General features: G+C 47.6%; 8 protein-coding genes across 8 annotated transcripts; 3 read left to right on the top strand and 5 right to left on the bottom strand.

Moving 5' to 3' along the window:
• Window positions 1-196: 196 nt before the first annotated feature.
• On the bottom strand, window positions 197-1,714 carry EDB91DRAFT_1047506 (ribosome biogenesis protein Nop16; the record flags this gene model as incomplete). The annotated part of the gene is made up of 5 exons (XM_041313328.1): window positions 197-402; window positions 644-691; window positions 734-1,038; window positions 1,368-1,428; window positions 1,618-1,714. The coding sequence occupies 5 exons, from the start codon at window positions 1,712-1,714 to the stop codon at window positions 197-199; spliced, it is 717 nt and encodes a 238-aa protein (XP_041181028.1).
• Window positions 1,715-2,066: 352 nt separating this feature from the next.
• On the top strand, window positions 2,067-3,611 carry EDB91DRAFT_1111986 (HAD-like domain-containing protein). Its single transcript, XM_041317782.1, has 10 exons — window positions 2,067-2,222; window positions 2,326-2,351; window positions 2,377-2,418; window positions 2,481-2,629; window positions 2,691-2,734; window positions 2,796-2,868; window positions 2,925-3,132; window positions 3,206-3,292; window positions 3,352-3,392; window positions 3,485-3,611. The coding sequence occupies exons 1-10, from the start codon at window positions 2,187-2,189 to the stop codon at window positions 3,595-3,597; spliced, it is 819 nt and encodes a 272-aa protein (XP_041181027.1). The 5' UTR covers window positions 2,067-2,186; the 3' UTR covers window positions 3,598-3,611.
• EDB91DRAFT_1111975 (cytochrome b-c1 complex subunit 10) lies at window positions 3,612-4,412 on the bottom strand. The gene is made up of 5 exons (XM_041317781.1): window positions 4,358-4,412; window positions 4,143-4,311; window positions 3,999-4,064; window positions 3,892-3,945; window positions 3,612-3,805 (listed from the first exon to the last, which is right to left on the bottom strand). The coding sequence occupies exons 2-5, from the start codon at window positions 4,191-4,193 to the stop codon at window positions 3,755-3,757; spliced, it is 222 nt and encodes a 73-aa protein (XP_041181026.1). The 5' UTR covers window positions 4,194-4,311; window positions 4,358-4,412; the 3' UTR covers window positions 3,612-3,754.
• Window positions 4,413-6,109: 1,697 nt separating this feature from the next.
• Window positions 6,110-7,330, bottom strand: EDB91DRAFT_1047562 (uncharacterized protein; the record flags this gene model as incomplete). The annotated part of the gene is made up of 4 exons (XM_041313332.1): window positions 6,110-6,496; window positions 6,549-6,646; window positions 6,702-6,970; window positions 7,029-7,330. The coding sequence occupies 4 exons, from the start codon at window positions 7,328-7,330 to the stop codon at window positions 6,110-6,112; spliced, it is 1,056 nt and encodes a 351-aa protein (XP_041181025.1).
• A 93-nt stretch (window positions 7,331-7,423) lies between these two features.
• On the bottom strand, window positions 7,424-7,684 carry EDB91DRAFT_1030443 (uncharacterized protein; the record flags this gene model as incomplete). Its single annotated transcript, XM_041312705.1, has 1 exon — window positions 7,424-7,684. A coding segment is annotated over one exon (261 nt), but the record flags the coding sequence as incomplete, so codon positions are not given.
• Window positions 7,685-7,812: 128 nt separating this feature from the next.
• EDB91DRAFT_1111967 (peptidase M24, structural domain-containing protein) lies at window positions 7,813-9,907 on the top strand. Its single transcript, XM_041317780.1, has 7 exons — window positions 7,813-7,940; window positions 7,995-8,630; window positions 8,683-8,818; window positions 8,887-8,999; window positions 9,056-9,245; window positions 9,306-9,415; window positions 9,495-9,907. The coding sequence occupies exons 1-7, from the start codon at window positions 7,860-7,862 to the stop codon at window positions 9,597-9,599; spliced, it is 1,371 nt and encodes a 456-aa protein (XP_041181023.1). The 5' UTR covers window positions 7,813-7,859; the 3' UTR covers window positions 9,600-9,907.
• Window positions 9,908-10,830: 923 nt separating this feature from the next.
• Window positions 10,831-12,373, bottom strand: EDB91DRAFT_1111962 (uncharacterized protein). Its single transcript, XM_041317779.1, has 3 exons — window positions 11,993-12,373; window positions 11,553-11,866; window positions 10,831-11,498 (listed from the first exon to the last, which is right to left on the bottom strand). Exons 1-3 carry the CDS (start codon window positions 12,226-12,228, stop codon window positions 11,320-11,322), a joined length of 729 nt encoding a protein of 242 aa, XP_041181022.1. The 5' UTR covers window positions 12,229-12,373; the 3' UTR covers window positions 10,831-11,319.
• Window positions 12,374-12,968: 595 nt separating this feature from the next.
• On the top strand, window positions 12,969-15,127 carry EDB91DRAFT_1312184 (major facilitator superfamily domain-containing protein; the record flags this gene model as incomplete). The annotated part of the gene is made up of 10 exons (XM_041325121.1): window positions 12,969-13,238; window positions 13,291-13,348; window positions 13,398-13,511; window positions 13,559-13,682; window positions 13,742-13,898; window positions 13,961-14,017; window positions 14,055-14,204; window positions 14,254-14,537; window positions 14,592-14,708; window positions 14,760-15,127. 10 exons carry the CDS (start codon window positions 12,969-12,971, stop codon window positions 14,893-14,895), a joined length of 1,467 nt encoding a protein of 488 aa, XP_041181021.1. The 3' UTR covers window positions 14,896-15,127.
• Window positions 15,128-15,132: the final 5 nt, after the last annotated feature.

The following is a 15,132-nucleotide window of genomic DNA, read 5'->3' as shown; positions in this document are numbered from 1 at the left end:
GCGCACAGCCTTGGGTGTTTTCGAAGTACCGGTGTGAGCTGTCATAATATGTGACAGTCACCCCGGGGTCGGTTGACTCATCTTGACCGAGCGCTTCATCTTATTTCTTTGAAGCGCTTATTTCAAACCTGTGTAACATAGGTAAATTTGCATTGTAAATCAAGTCCACGATAATGTGCGCACATGAATGTCTCGGTCAGGAGAATGACTTCACCCCACCCGCCTTTTCGACCGCCCTTTTTAGCTCACCCACTGTCTTTTGTTCAGGATTAAGTCGGCGATCTCTCGCCATACTTCCATAGTTATCGCCATATTTTTGGACCAAACGTGCGAGGTATGATCTTTCTCCACATGACGAGTGTCGCGGCAGTGCCCTACCCGAGGCCGACAGTTTCTCCAACACTGTTATTTCAAACAGAAGTTTGGTTAGTTAATCGAAAGACTCCGCATGTCATATAAACCGTGGAAGCGTTTGTGCCGTAGGCACCGCAAAAATAGATATTATAGAAGAACTCATCCCGAAAAAAGGTATGTTGATGTCCTCTTTAATATCAGTTGACATCATACCAAAAGATCGGAAAACTGATTTTCGCGCCAGAAGATATTGAACCCAAAAACCACTAGAACATTCATTTAATGGGACACTCACCAGTAACGGGATGTGTTCCCCGCGCGAATGGCGAGGAAGACCCTCTTGCATCTATTGCGTCACTTCGGTGTAATGTATCAAGACAGCCGACCCAATCGTCCATAGTTCTCGCATCTACATCCGCTTCTGGGAGCTGGTTGTTTTGTACGCTGTGTTCGATCTCCTCGGATTCAGGAAGGTCAACCCGCATCACATTACCAAATGCATCTCGAATGATCCTTCCAAACCCTCTGGGAATGGATGATGCAGTCGAAGGACCAGCCTCGACTGATTTAGCGGTACCAGAGACTGACCCAGCGGTGGCTGGATCTTTTGAAGGGATCGTTGTACGCTCTGAGCCGCCCGACTGAGTGGGGGTCAAAGCGAGCTGAAGTCCCAGGGCAGCATAACTATAGATAAAATATTAGTATGAAAGATTTAAACCACCAGTCAAAGAGCAAGGAAATAATTCATCGAATCAATGGTGAGCCGCGGAGCTGGCGACAAGTCTCGCGGAAGTTGACAGGGATCAAAATGTGTTCTGTTTGGACAGTAGCCCACATGTAATAACCTATCTTAAAAAATCGTCACGGTAGAGGACACAATCTTTCAGTTCCCAAAGTCTGGCGACCGGAAGCGAAGTCCATATCACCGTAAAAGTGAATAACTTCAGACGTACCCGCCACACCGACAACTCCAAAAGCAAAACAGGTTAAAATCAATGTGAGACTGAACTCACTTCTGGCGAACTGTCTTTGATTTATCCCAAGCGTCCTGCAAGGCTTTTGGACCTCGTATCACTATAATGAATTTTATCAGCTATGTACTTAGTCAGTCACACGTACACCTTCAGAAGAAAAATCAATCAGGTATAACCGTAATGGTTTCATCGCAGTACAACTCAAACAAGGGAATCAAATATCCACCAGCATCCAATGAACGGGTGAAAACGCTTATGTAGCAAAGGACGCAATGGTATCGGAGCTCACCTGGCATCTTCTTCAGGATCTTCTTTGCACGCCGTGAATGGGATACCGCTCTGTGCGTCGATGATTTTGCTTTACGACGCTGCCGTGGATTAGCCATAATAGTCTTGCAAGCTGATAGCGATGGTGATACACTAATCGAACGGGCACAGATGGAATCTCTACAGTACCCCGAATTGTTGCCTGCTGTAGCACAAGTTGTCGAGAAAGCTAGAAGTATTTTCAAACTCCGGCCGGCACTTTAAAGTAATAGCAATACCACTGGTGAGTATGTCCAGGTAGCCAATGTGCCAATGCGGAAAAAGACCTTGCTTTTCTGACGGGTATGACATTGATCTCTATGATGAAAACGTTTCGCGGGAAACCATTAACATGACTTACTCTTGAGGATTATATCAACTTCAAGTTGCCGCCGGGATTAATAGAATAGGCTATGACCGGCAACATTCATGTATAGATGCCGTGACTCTTTGCTGTTGATGATTCCTTTTCATTGACTCACTTGTTCGGTTTGACGAGCTTCGTGTGCGGCAGCGGTCACAGTCTCAATAGCCGCCGGGTCCCTTTAGCCGATGTCTTCTCCTCATCTAAAGGCCATTATTTTCGATGTACGTCCCGATGACGCCGACGCGAACAGCACCTGCGGTCCCGCCTGTCCTGCGTCATAGTTGCTAACCATCGATCATTCTCGGGTGACTGTTCCTTTTGTAGATTGGCGGTGTCGTCCTTCATAGCCCGTTCATTGCAATTGCCGAGTATGAGTCAGGAGAAAGGCCTCCCAAAGGACTATCTGAATGTCTCCATGTCTGTTTATTCATGCTATTGTGATCCCTTGCAAATCTGATTCGTTGATTCGTTGCGAACAGAGCCTCCCGAGGTCCTGTTGGTGCCTGGCAGAAGTTCGAACGTGGAGAGCTATCACTCTTCCCATTTTACGAAGAGTTTGGACATGATCTGTCTGACACGGAAAATGGTAACAAATGGTATATGGAATATTGTGCTCGAAAGAAAATAGGTATGACCTCATACACTCGTACGTTTCTTGGGTAATTGTTTTAACCTTTGTCTCGAATCAGAGTGCCCGACTCTACCTGTCATGATTGATATCGACGGCCGTGAGGTTAGTGCTAGAAGCACTTACTAAGCCGCTGCTCCGCTTAACCCCGCTGAACGCCACAAAGCTTTTTGGTAGGATGATGCGACAGTCTACAGCCTATGATGATCACATCTGGCGAGCCATTCGCCGGATAAGAGGTGATTCTGTTGCATCGCGGCACACTCCGATCGTCATACTCAGTGCCTTGTGATAGCAACTGGAAAGTGGCTTATCATCGCCCTTACTAATAATTACTCGAAGCACATCACGGATCACCCTTTTTCGACACCGCCAAATGCAGGACAACCTCCTATACGAGTTCCCGACTCGGAGTTACGTTTCTTGGGATGGGAAGATAGGGCAACGTTTCATCTCCGCGCCTTGTTCGACGACTTCTGTGATTCCAGCGAGTTGGGCATGCGGTAAGTTAGGAAAACCCTTCGATCTTCACGAGCAATAGCGGAGTTGCTTATACTGCCTTCAACGCACCAACAGGAAACCCGACCCCGAATTTTATCTCCTTGCATGTAACAGAAATGGCATCCGCCCTGGAGAAGCCGTCTTCCTTGATGATATAGGAATGTGAGGACTGCTCCTACCGCGTTCCCAGTGGGGTGCTCCTACCTTTTGACCTTCACCAGGAACTTGAAGGCCGCTCGAGGTCTTGGCATGGAGACCATCCGTACGTCGCATATTTTACATTATCTTTGGCAGCTTAAACACCATGTGGCGCTAAGATAAATTCTGGCCAACTGTTCTGACGTCTTCTTTCAGATGTTCCGATAGGTGGCACTCTTAATGCAGTCAAACAGTTGGCAGGGAAATTAGGCATTGACCTTACTGGTGACCTAGACCATAACAACAGTATAACTTCTGCCAAACTTTGAGGGACTTGACTAGAATTTGGTTGTATCACAAATTGTATTGACTGCTCCGCGGAGGAATGAAACCATCACAAAGCCTAATAGTCCGGGTAGCCGCATTCTACATTAATGAGATATTGGTATTTCAAAGGCCGGTATGGGTCTATAATTGCGGACGAACTCAGAACGGCTTGTCCGAAGCAGGTGTTTTGTCCTCATAGTAACTGCCAAGCTATCGTTGTATGCATCACGCACGAGGTGAAGAGATTTGAGCAATGAGCGACCAGAACGACTGTACATGATAGCGTAGGACCTCACCATTGGAATGTTTATGAGCAGGCCCTGCTTCACCACCGGGGTAACAGACAATAACTATTCATCCCATTAGAAAATGGACAAGAGGAAGCAGCATACTCTAGACGCACGAAGAGGGCAGTAGTACCGGCACCCACACCCCAAATGCCCAACGTTGGCCCCCACCGTTTGACCCACTAAATGATATCAAAAGCAAACATCAATAACTGGGCCGTGGCCAGAATATCACCAGAGGACAGGAGAGTGATACACACGGTGCTGGCAAAACGAGCTGGCGGGGTCGTTTGGAATGATACACGGGCCATGGTCTGATGTAGACAGTAAAAATGGGAAGGTCTAAAGCCTAAAGGCAGTGAACAGCACACTACGAACTCGGGCGAGAGCGGAGAAAAACGCCGTCACGTGACTCGACTTGAAAATACCCTTTGAGTCATCAGCTCTGCGCTTTTACTAAGTAGTCACGACTCACTAGCATGCGCTGAAGTGGAGTAGGCAATCCCTGTGATGCGCGTTGCGGCTACGGCAGTAGGATCGGCCATGCATAAGGGCCGGACACCCAAACGAATCTGTATCATCACCGACTCGGAACAATCCTTCATATCTTCCTCAGAGTTGCCTCCTCACCGCATCGGTCAGGCAATTGGAAAACTTGCATAACCGCTATACAGGTTTGCCATCGGAAAGTTGTGGTGTACACAACCAATCTACAGTCGACTAATGGCCCAAACACCGCCGTGGAAGAGATAACATGATTAGTCAATTATTCGCTCTTGGGATTCATTGATTTGGGACGCAGAGCACACAATATGCCTTCACGCTTAGTGACGATGTGTATGCTGCATCAACTGCGGAACGTTCACTGGCTCCATATCCTTTTCGTCACTTACGAAAGATGATGGCGGCTATCCTTACTAAGTTCAAAACTTGAAGTTGGGATGGAGCTCGCACTCTGCAATTGGACTAGTGCAGAAGCATGGTCGTGGAAAGACCATGGAATGCACATATCAGAGAATCCACTCAGCCTGACAAATAGTAGGCTCAGCAAGGTAATATGTGGCGGCGCAAACCTAGGACTCTGTAACCGACATTCGGGCGGCGACGATACAGAATAGGCAGGCAGGTGTTGATGAAAACTTGTACCCTGAAACGAGGAGGGCCTTCCCAAGGCTCAGAAAACCATCGGAACACGTTGTCGCGTTCTATTCCTGAATGACCACGGTTCCCATCATGTCCGCCAACCGAGAAGAGATATCACCCTGGTACGTGCCATGGGAAGTCGCAACATGAAAGTTAAACTGCGGTGAGGTAAGACGAGTCTCCTGGGAGTTGTCCAGCACGAGCGCGGCAGATCAACCCTTCTAGTTGCACCAGAGGAAGGCGGCAACTCAACACTGCATCCAGCTGCTTCAGAGCCCCTGCTCGATCTTCTCCCAAGCTTCCAAGAAGAACGCGATGTCTCTGATAAGTTCAGACTCGTACACTCATGAATCATGATGTGTATATTCTATGTATGGGCAAGTGCCAATCAGGGTGCGTTAATATGGAGGTGAAGCGGAGATGAAGTCCCCGATCTTGAAGCATGTCAGACCGTCTTCTAGGGAGGCCAGTGGAGTTGATGATATGGTAATATGGGCAAGATGTTAATATTCAATTGAATTTGAGCGCGGGAGTTCAATTGGCAGGGCTAAGGATAGACGAAACCATATCTTGTATGACGAACCTCAATCAAGCCGTGTGCTGTTTTACGTTCTGATCCACTGGTATGTAAGTGGATGATATCCAGAGCTGTGAAATGAAACTCGAGAAAAATGTGATTCTAATTCTGCAACCTAAACAATGTTGTGAGGGTGAAGGTGGCATATGTGTGTTGTGGTGGTCGCCCTACGACGATGCCAAGAAAGTATAACCATGCCATCGATAAGATATGCGGCCAGCGAGTTCTCTTGACGTTCTCATATTGCCAGGCCACTATCGAACCCACCATCATCATTACCACATGATTACACCTCCAAGCCTTGGGCAAAACTCGAAGACTTTGAGAATTTGGCTCGGCGCTCAGCATAATCTGGTAATACTGTTGTTCCAAAAATGTCTATCACCTCTGTCGCATTTTCAGCTATTTCGATACAATTGTTGATGGAATGATGAAACGATAGTGACGTACCAGAACTGCTTATGCGCGCAATCACGAACGTTCCTCACCTCCGTGGCATAATTCACATTACTGATCATTGCTCTCTACATCAGAAATGGTCGGGCCTCGACCTTCGGTCTTCATGTTCATGTCCCGCCAGAAAGAGCATCCTTTCCCTTCATTCTGTGCGCCAGCGTAGCATGTCCACCAGTATTTATCCGTCTGACCGTCGTGTCTATTCTTCATGTCTGGACGCAAAATCGTAGGTACATCGCAATTGCAATGCGGGATGCTTTGCGGCCTGAAGTCAGGTCGATAAAATCGGAAGGTTATATTGATACGGCAATTGGATGGCTCTGGCGGAGACGCAGGGCGAGAGGGGTGAGGGGCGAAAGGGCGGTAGAGGTCAAGCGTAGGTTGGGGAGGAACTGAGTGCTTAAATTTTTCCTGGGTGCCGGCGTGCATGATGATCAACTACAAGCAGGGTTTAGTCTAATTCTACATTGTTCACTAGCACGAGACGTACAGAATTATGGGGTAAAGGAATGTTGAGAGTTTGCGCCTTTCGTGAGCGGATCTCTTCGCTTGGTACGACCTCCTGAAGGCGAAAGATTCTCGTCGTCCCTGTGGACGGCTAGGTGTAAAGATTACATAAAACAGTGTGCTAAGAGGCGCTCACCGAGACTCAATGAGGCAATAGTCGGGTAAGGTCCCAGATATGTCAGCTGGTCTGAATGAAACCCAACGCTGTCCTTGGTGCCTTCATAACAATTTGATGCGGCTACATTGGCACGCCAGATTTGACCTTCGGAGCCCCTGCCTCCCCACTCAAGCGGGAGGCGGGGTCGCCTTTGCATCTCTTTGTTGACGATATTTTCTACATACACGCAGGCTTCCTCCATCACATCAGGAAAGACTTCAGGTGGGTCTGTTTGCCGACCATTATACCTTTGGTGCTTCGTATTAAGTATGTGTTTCCATAAGATACAGCACTCTTTTATCTCACCAATATTGGGCAGCCTCCTGCCATGAATCATTTGGCTCCACACCATCTGTTTTTCGAGCATAGAATGACGTGCGGTGAGGACTCTCAACGACGCGGTCAAATAGCCACCATTTGTTCTTTTTCCAAGACTGCGACAGATCGAGCATGGTGTAGAATAGTTTACAGGCAAGGTCTGGTGGTAATATAGATAGATGCATCGTGCAAGGCGTATGCTGGGCCACCATCGAGGGATTCGTCAATGTCAGAGGAAGGAGACGCGGTACAGATCGCGTACTCGAGGGCGGTTGACGTAGAACTGACATCAAGTCTACCTTGGGTTTGGTCGGAGGGCTGCTGCTTGCAGTGGTATCCTTGATGACAACATTAGCAGGAGAGAGACTGGATTCCTGAACGTCTCGTTTCTTTCGAGGCGGACTGTCAGAGACCGTGGATGCTTTGACTGTATGTAACCAGCCGTGCAGATCCAAAAAACGATGCTTTCTTTTTGAGGCGCTGCTCGCTGGCTTAGATCCTGTCTTGTCGCCAGAATTAAGTAGTTTGGCAGTGGCATGAACATCTCCATCGCGCGACAAGAGTGCGTCGAGAAGAACATCCATTTCTGGCACTGGAACGGTCAGGAGGCTACAGACCAATGCGAGCAAAGTTTCCGTGTCCTCCATAATGCCAAAGCATACAAGCGTGAAGCTTGGTTGTGAAACGTTCGAGTTGTCCGAAGTTGTGCACTGCCACTGCCCAGGTATGGTAGTAGGTCACGGTACCGCTTTCGCTAATCATTAACGGAACCCCGCACGGTCAGTCAATCATTTGGTCTTGCTCAGCAGACGCTGAGAGATGGGCAAAGTTGACACCCCCGTTTCCAGGAAGGAGATAGCTCATACGTTTGCCACACCCAAAGTGACACAGAGCCTAGAGGTGAGCTGCTCACACTGCTGGAAATGAAATTCACCCGGACATCCTCTACCTTAGTGGAGGCTTTTCTTCAGTCTTGCCATATGTGCAACCATCCTCTACTTACATTTTCTCACTGATATCGGTCCCAAATCCCATTCAGCAGATAATGACCCCTGGGTAGGCCTGGCAAGCCACTGTGCTGATGCGCAGCCCATAGATGGTTCAGAAGTTCTTCAACGCCAGGAGAACTTGGCAAAGATATTGTATGACCATGGCGCTTCAGCCTACGTTGCAGAGCCTGGCGCAAACGCGCAGTACTTTGGAAACATTTCCCAGGCGTCATGGCACCTTTCCGAAAGACCACTACTACTTATGATCTTTCCTACACTCGAGGAAGCCAGCATTGTGGCCAAGATCACCGTCATCACACCAGCTTTTGAGGAAACACGCGCCAAACTTTTGTTGGTACCTGGAATTGATGTTACATATGCCTCTTGGGCAGAAGACGAAGATCCATACGCTGTCGCGCTGCACGCGCTTTCCACCCTTAAAGGACCCATCTACGTTGATGGCATGATGAGGAATTTTATTGTCGACGGTCTCCAGAAGGCTGCCCCTGGCGTCCACGTCATGACCGCCCCACCCGATGTCACCCAGCTCAGGGAGCGCAAATCTCTGGCAGAACTAGACCTTCTGAGATGTGCGAACGAGGTCAGCGGATGTGTTCGCGTTTGAACTTAACTAGCTCATCGCAGTCATCAAGGTCACCGTTCTTGGAATTCGGGCTGTACAAGCCCAGATGTACATTGGGATACGGGAGTCAGAAGTTCAAGTAATGATCGATGAAGCGCTCGCTGTTGCTGGTCTTAGGGAGAGATGGGCACTAGTACTTTTTGGGGGTAAGACTTTTTAGAATTGTCGTTCGGATTAAATGTGCCTGCTGACTTTTCGATCTCGTCTACCGTAGAGAATGCTGCTCTCCCTCATGGAAGCGGGACCGACCGCGTACTGGGAAAAGCAGACTTCATTCTCATAGATGCTGGTGGCTTGTTGTTCGAATACCACAGCGACGTTACACGAGTAAGATTTTCACAGTTCGCCGTGAAAATCATTCGGTTTGCTGAGGCTCTGCATAGACATTCATGCTACACGATAGCTCCATTCCTCCAGAACATACTATGATCTGGTATGATGTACATACTGCCCAAACCCTGGCGCATGCAGTTGCTCGGGAGGGGGTGAATACATCTGCCGTAGACAGGGTAGCACGCGACTGGCTTGACGGGCGCGGGTACAAGGAATATTTCACGCATAGGCTGGGTCATGGTGAGCACCAAGCAACTTGAGCCCAGAGTTGTAGTCTTTGAGTTTGACTACCGTCGGAAGGCATCGGACTTGAAGGTCATGAGGCTCCTTACCTCCGTGGAGGAACTGACGACACCATCCGAACGGGGAACGCCTTCTCGAACGAACCAGGTATATACATCGAAGGCAAGGTACGGTAATTCGAGGATTTGCGTCACAGAGCTACGGAGGCTCCTGCCTATTTCGACCAATGCTAACGGTTGCGTACAGGTCGGTATTCGACTTGAAGACTGCTTCTACATCGACGAGAGCGGAAATTCGGTATTCCTAACCCAGGGGGTTGGGGGACAAGCGCAAAGCCCGCTATATCCTTGAACTTCGCGTTCCTCCGATTGGGCTTCCGGGAATATGAATTTCTGAAACAGATGAGTATGTAAAAGAGGTTAGTTGATGTAACATGCAGCATCTTAAATCCGCAGAAGTTTTGTGATCGGATTTGGATCTATTCCTAGACACTATAGCGAGAAGGGCTACATACCAGTTAGATGAGCGGTACGAGGTGGTATTTAATAAGCCCTTAGTCGGATATGAGGACTGACGGATGCTCGTCGTAAAGATTAGGAGATTTTCATTTGATAGTGCAATCATAATGGAAGCAGTCGAATGAATTTGCTTTCATGACTCTATGTACTATCACCAAGGGAGATATTATTTAACAGTTCGCCGATCAACCATTACTACGCCTTCTCTGGAAATTACTCTCGTATTCCTCAACAGATAAGTCACGGTGAATATCTTATCTGCGTCAAGAGTAAACTCAACTCTTTTCACAGCACTCGGGCAGTCTCCCCTATCCAGACCATCAGAGAAGGAAGACAGTCACGCCTTCTTGATCAGCACTCCACAATCTTATGGCACACACCACATCTTCCTTGACGCTGAAAATTAGTATGACCCTTTAAGGTTGTCTCCCCGCAAACACCCAAAGAAGTCCAGAACATTCATTATTTGAATCCGAAGGCTCCGCACCCCTCTCATCGAAACCATATTAACTCCATCGCTGAATTTATCGCAGTGTCTCCGACGTCGGGTTTCCCCATCTGATTGCTCACTAGTGCAAGTGTCTCAGGGTAATACGGGGTAATAAGTGGGTATACGACGACGCTGCTGCTGCTAAGTCCAAGCAATTAATGCCTGGTACTATACCCACAAAGGTTTAGGTGCCTTAATACGAAGGAACGACTATCTGCCTTCGAATAGGATGGCCAGGGGAGACCACTCGGGTGCGTGCGTCAGACCGGGACCTTGTCTGTGATGAAATTGGTGTAGCCAGATGAATGATATTCTCGACAACCTCTTGAGTCTTGAGTTGCAAGAATATAGTAATGTGTGTTGGAAGTTTAAGGATGTGTAGGAATATTGCGTCGATTTGTTAAAGACGAGCAATTGAAAGCAAGGGAGACGGATGCAACGTATAACTGGCTAGGTAATTACTCGCGGGTACGGAGAAGGAAGGAAGGCTCAAGTCCAAGAAGGGCGTTGGTCACGAAGCCCACCAAATTACCAGTCTTCTCGCCAGAGGTGTCGGATCCGGACTCACGAAAAGAGTAGTAATGATCTATCATGATGTTGAGGCTATCAATCCAATACATAAATCGACAGGAATTTCCAAATACTATACATCGTAAGAATGCAATTGTACCGATGTGCCGATTGATCAGGAGTTCCTTCCTAGAATGCAAATAGACAGCATCGGGTAACACATGAGAAGGGCATAGCGCAAGAAGAGACAGAGTTGGGGGCGGTCCTTCGGTGAACATAGCAATGAGCGTATGCAAAACGAAAGAACCAGGTAGGCATCAACGTGGAATAAAGTACGCAGTAAAGCAAAATAAAATACTAGTGCGGTAGAAGCGTAGATCATCAAATCAAAAGTGGTATATGTAATGTATTCGGAGAACTGGTCTAAAGCTCAGTATCAGCTCAAGACGAGTAAACCTAGCTCGCAGTATGCAAGGACATACCGGAGATAAGGTCACAAATTTCAAGTAATGACAGGACAGTAAGACGAGGAGTACTGATGACCATCAGACGGTCAGTAAACCTTGACCAACTCATCAGGGGTTGGGACGGGAAGAGGAACAGCCGCCGGAGACATAGGCGTTGTCGAAGTGATTGGAGGGGATGGTTGGGAAAAGGGTGGGATCCCAGAGAGGGTAATGTCATAAGAAGGGTGGCGTAAAAATGGATTGCGCGCACGAGATATCGGAGACGCTGCTCAAAGAATACTAATAAGTGGATTATGGGAGGATTATTATTTGGGCTCACACAGAGAGTGTGCAATGTTCCACCTTTGGGTATCTTGATCTGGAATTTCAAGGTTCTCAAGTTCGTCTCGCTCGTAGAGGGTTTGAGGAGATCGTGCGCGAGGGACCCATTCATTCTCCTCGGTGAGCGTGATGCTGGAGAGGTCACCCTTGGCGTGGATAAAATCCACTCTGCTTCTGGACCTGTATGGGAGGCCAAAGGTAGGCAGCGACACAGCACCGTTGAGACGTGGTCGCAATACAGGAGAGGATGGGCATTTCCACCCCATACAGATTGACAAGAACTCTTCGAGCGCTTCTGATGGAAGGTTGGACCTGAAGTGATCGGAGAAATCAATGATATGAAAAACGGTCAAATGGGATGACGTGGCAAGCCAAGACGTGAGCACTTTCCGCTCAACAGACCGCATGGCTGTGATTTAATGGAAGATAGATACATACCGAGGCGATGCTCGGGGAGAGGAAGGATCCTTATCGGACGAAAGCGAGGAGTCAACACGGGTAGGCTGCTTGTGTTCGTCAATATTTTCAGTGTCGTCGGACAACTTTACAAGATCGACTTGAGAAGCAACAAGTTTGAAATGTGTAGAACGAGTAGTAAAGTGTGGGTAAGCACTACTGATGCGAACGGGTCGAGGAGCGACGAGAAGAGGATTATCGTTGACATTAAAATTCATGGTTGATAAGAGATTGGTGTGAGCAAGTTATAAGCAAGTAAGAGTAGATATAAGGGTAAAGCAGATGAACGTAGTGGATGACTAGAAACCGGGGCTCAAGCACACCCATCACAACGAGCTCCTTGTTTGTGTATGTTATTATCTCAGCCACCGGCATCAAACGATACTAAACTGCTTGTAATAAGTTACAGCTTTGTTCCTCTACCTTGCTCCTTTGCCTTGTTCCTTTTTCGAGCTGCAAGCGTCGTAGATGGTGGCCTAATGCATATTGTTCTTATTCCGCTTATTGGGAAGGTATGTATGAGGTTGGTGGAGCTGCCAAAGATATTCACATGCGCCTTTAACTAGTGCAAGGCACCAAGAATTATAAACTTGCCGGGGTGGTCAAAACTGCACCACGGCGACTTTATACCAAGAATGACAAGTTTTATTGCTTTGAGCTTACTGATGCTAAATTGTAAATCGGGATTACCGGGCCAGACGATGGAATTTTCGACACAAGTATGTACGTCGGTCCGTGTGAGGTCATTATGTGGATTATATTTTTGAACCCCAACCGTCATTACTAGATGTTTTAGGCATTAATGCAAGATACGTAAACTTATGTTTTGATCTAACTTGACATGGAAAAATATCTAGCGGGATCGAACTCGCCTGTCGGCATCTTGTTTCCTTTGCGATGCACATAAATACCATCTACCTCGCTTTAAATTCTCTTGCTTTCGTCATCGTTTTCAACCATGACTCCCGCCAACATCACCAACGAGGCGACCATTTATGATGAGACATCCCCACTCCTCCGTACTTCCAATGCTAACAGCGCTGAAGCTCAAATTGCTGAGAAACCCAAGCCTACTCCTTTGCCCAAGGGCCAACTTGCTGCACTTTGCGCAGTTCGTCTAGTCGAACCCATAGCGTTCACACAACTCTTTCCATACGTCAACGAGTTCATGAGCGATCTCCATCTCACAGATGACCCATCAAAAATAGGCTTTTACAGCGGATTGGTTGTACGTTGTATAGCTCGATCTCATCATCCCTAATCTCACTGATCATAACCAGGAAAGCCTTTTTGCTATATCTCAGCTATGTTCCATCTACCACTGGGCTAAGATATCAGGTACTTTTGTCGCAATATTCGGTTCACATTTCCTCACTCCTTGCTACAGACGTCATTGGACGACGCCCTGTAATATTTGTGGGTATTTTTGGGCTCGCGGCAACTACGATTATGTTTGGTTTGTCCAAGTCACTGGCGGGTGTCTTGGTCGCGCGTTGCTTAGGTGGATAACATTCTATACTTCTCCAACTAATTTCTGATTGTGCGTAGGGGGACTGTTTTCGGGAAACGTCGCTGTCATTCATTCGGTTCTGGGAGAAATCACCGATTCCACAAACCAGGCGGTTGCTTTCCCCATATACGGCCTCACATGGCCTCTTGGTTCAATCATTGGGTGTGCTTCTTGTTTGCACTTAATCAGGATGTCAGTGTTAATCATGCGTACATTCATAGACCACTCATTGGCGGGACGTTCTCTCACCCGGCCTCAAAATATCCCGAAATATTCGGGTACCAGTTTCTTAAGGATTATCCCTATTTCCTGCCATGCTTCATTGCATCCGTGATCGCCCTCGTTGGTGTTTTCCTTGGATTCCTTTTCCTTGACGAGGTACGTTCCATTCCATAGCTCAAAAGCAGTGTGTTATCTGGAGATTCTCATACCCACTTTAGACTCTGCCCAGCAAGCGCACTCGCGAGAAAAGTGGCTCTCCTACCAATACCGATGGCGTTTAGTGCCTCATCAGCACCAGCTCTTCCCGAGAAGCCTCTCAGCGTTTCAAAATTGTTATCGATACCAATCATATCCGCTTTGGCATTATCTGGCTTCATGCTGAGCTTTCTTGGTGTATCCTTCGACGTCGTATTTGTCTTGTTCTGCTACTCGCCAATTGAATCCGGCGGTCTGGCGTTCTCAGTAAGTACTGCACGCTCTGAACAGGTGTGGTCGACTAACAACTGGGCAGGCATCACAAATCGGATATTCTCTTGCCACCTCGGGCGCTATTGCTGCTGCTATTCAGCTTTGTATCATGTCCTACCTGCTTCGAACGTTTGACTCGGCGAAGATGTATAATTTCTGCATGGCCTTGTGGCCTTATACCTTCCTCATCTTGCCTGTTTTGAACCTTATCGCTCGTGCTGGCTTGGATGAGACCACTGGTGAACTTGGAACGCCCGCTGTTGCTTTGCTGTGGGTTGGCATCGCTTTCGTCCTCATGTTATCCAAGGTCGCTTCGCTCGCTTATTCGTACGTGGTCGTCCATTTCTTGACTTGCTTTGGTGGTTGACACATGGTTTTTAGCCTCAGCATGCTTCTCACCAAGGAGAACGCTCCCAATGCTGCGTCGCTGGGGCAGTCCAATGGCTTAATTCAATTTGCAATGTGTCTCGCGCGATCATTCGCTCCTTTCCTTGTCAGGTGTGTCTCTGTCCTTCTTCACGTGCAGGATATGCCCTCATGTTTTTCTAGCTCCTTGTTTGCAATCTCCGCAGAGTACAATCTATTGGGAGGACACCTGTGGGTTGCCGTTATGGTGGCGGTCTCGTTCCTTGGCACGACGATATCGCGCAAGATCGAGCAGAACAGTGTGAAGATGACCGGTTGAAAACAGTCCATTTGCAATAGAAGACCTACACCACATAGGCAATCGCATTATATATTCCCAAGGCATATCACAATATCATCACGACTATCTACGTCTATTTCGAGGCACTTGTTTTCGTTGATTCCTTGTTCATATCCGTATCTTTGGTTACTGTTATTACAAGTTATTTTATCACTTTTCCTTTCTTAGGGTGCGCTTTCCATACCATCAAAATTTAGTTGTGGCAATAAAATACGG

Source organism: Suillus paluster (genome assembly GCF_016628075.1).
Source record: "Suillus paluster strain FC165 chromosome Unknown EDB91scaffold_8, whole genome shotgun sequence".
In the NCBI taxonomy this organism is placed as follows: domain Eukaryota; kingdom Fungi; phylum Basidiomycota; class Agaricomycetes; order Boletales; family Suillaceae; genus Suillus; species Suillus paluster.
This window is presented reverse-complemented; position numbering and strand designations above follow the sequence as displayed.

Excerpts from the sequence above, each read along its gene's own strand:
- EDB91DRAFT_1111986 (XM_041317782.1), top strand. The coding sequence starts at position 2,187 with ATGTCTTCTCCTCATCTAAAGGCCATTATTTTCGAT. Across the intron at positions 2,223-2,325 it reads TAAAGGCCATTATTTTCGAT|ATTGGCGGTGTCGTCCTTCA; the intron begins GTACGTCCCGAT and ends TTCCTTTTGTAG. Across the intron at positions 2,419-2,480 it reads GACTATCTGAATGTCTCCAT|AGCCTCCCGAGGTCCTGTTG; the intron begins GTCTGTTTATTC and ends CGTTGCGAACAG.
- EDB91DRAFT_1111975 (XM_041317781.1), bottom strand. The coding sequence starts at position 4,193 with ATGGCCCGTGTATCATTCCAAACGACCCCGCCAGCTCGTTTTGCCAGC. Across the intron at positions 3,946-3,998 it reads CCGGTACTACTGCCCTCTTC|TTATTGTCTGTTACCCCGGT; the intron begins GTGCGTCTAGAG and ends TGGGATGAATAG. Across the intron at positions 3,806-3,891 it reads TGCTCATAAACATTCCAATG|CTTGGCAGTTACTATGAGGA; the intron begins GTGAGGTCCTAC and ends ATACAACGATAG.
- EDB91DRAFT_1111967 (XM_041317780.1), top strand. The coding sequence starts at position 7,860 with ATGGGCAAAGTTGACACCCCCGTTTCCAGGAAGGAGATAGCTCATACG. Across the intron at positions 8,631-8,682 it reads TTCTGAGATGTGCGAACGAG|GTCACCGTTCTTGGAATTCG; the intron begins GTCAGCGGATGT and ends GCAGTCATCAAG. Across the intron at positions 9,416-9,494 it reads GTATATACATCGAAGGCAAG|GTCGGTATTCGACTTGAAGA; the intron begins GTACGGTAATTC and ends GGTTGCGTACAG.
- EDB91DRAFT_1111962 (XM_041317779.1), bottom strand. The coding sequence starts at position 12,228 with ATGAATTTTAATGTCAACGATAATCCTCTTCTCGTCGCTCCTCGACCC. Across the intron at positions 11,867-11,992 it reads TCTCCCCGAGCATCGCCTCG|GTCCAACCTTCCATCAGAAG; the intron begins GTATGTATCTAT and ends CGATCACTTCAG. Across the intron at positions 11,499-11,552 it reads GAACATTGCACACTCTCTGT|CGTCTCCGATATCTCGTGCG; the intron begins GTGAGCCCAAAT and ends TTCTTTGAGCAG.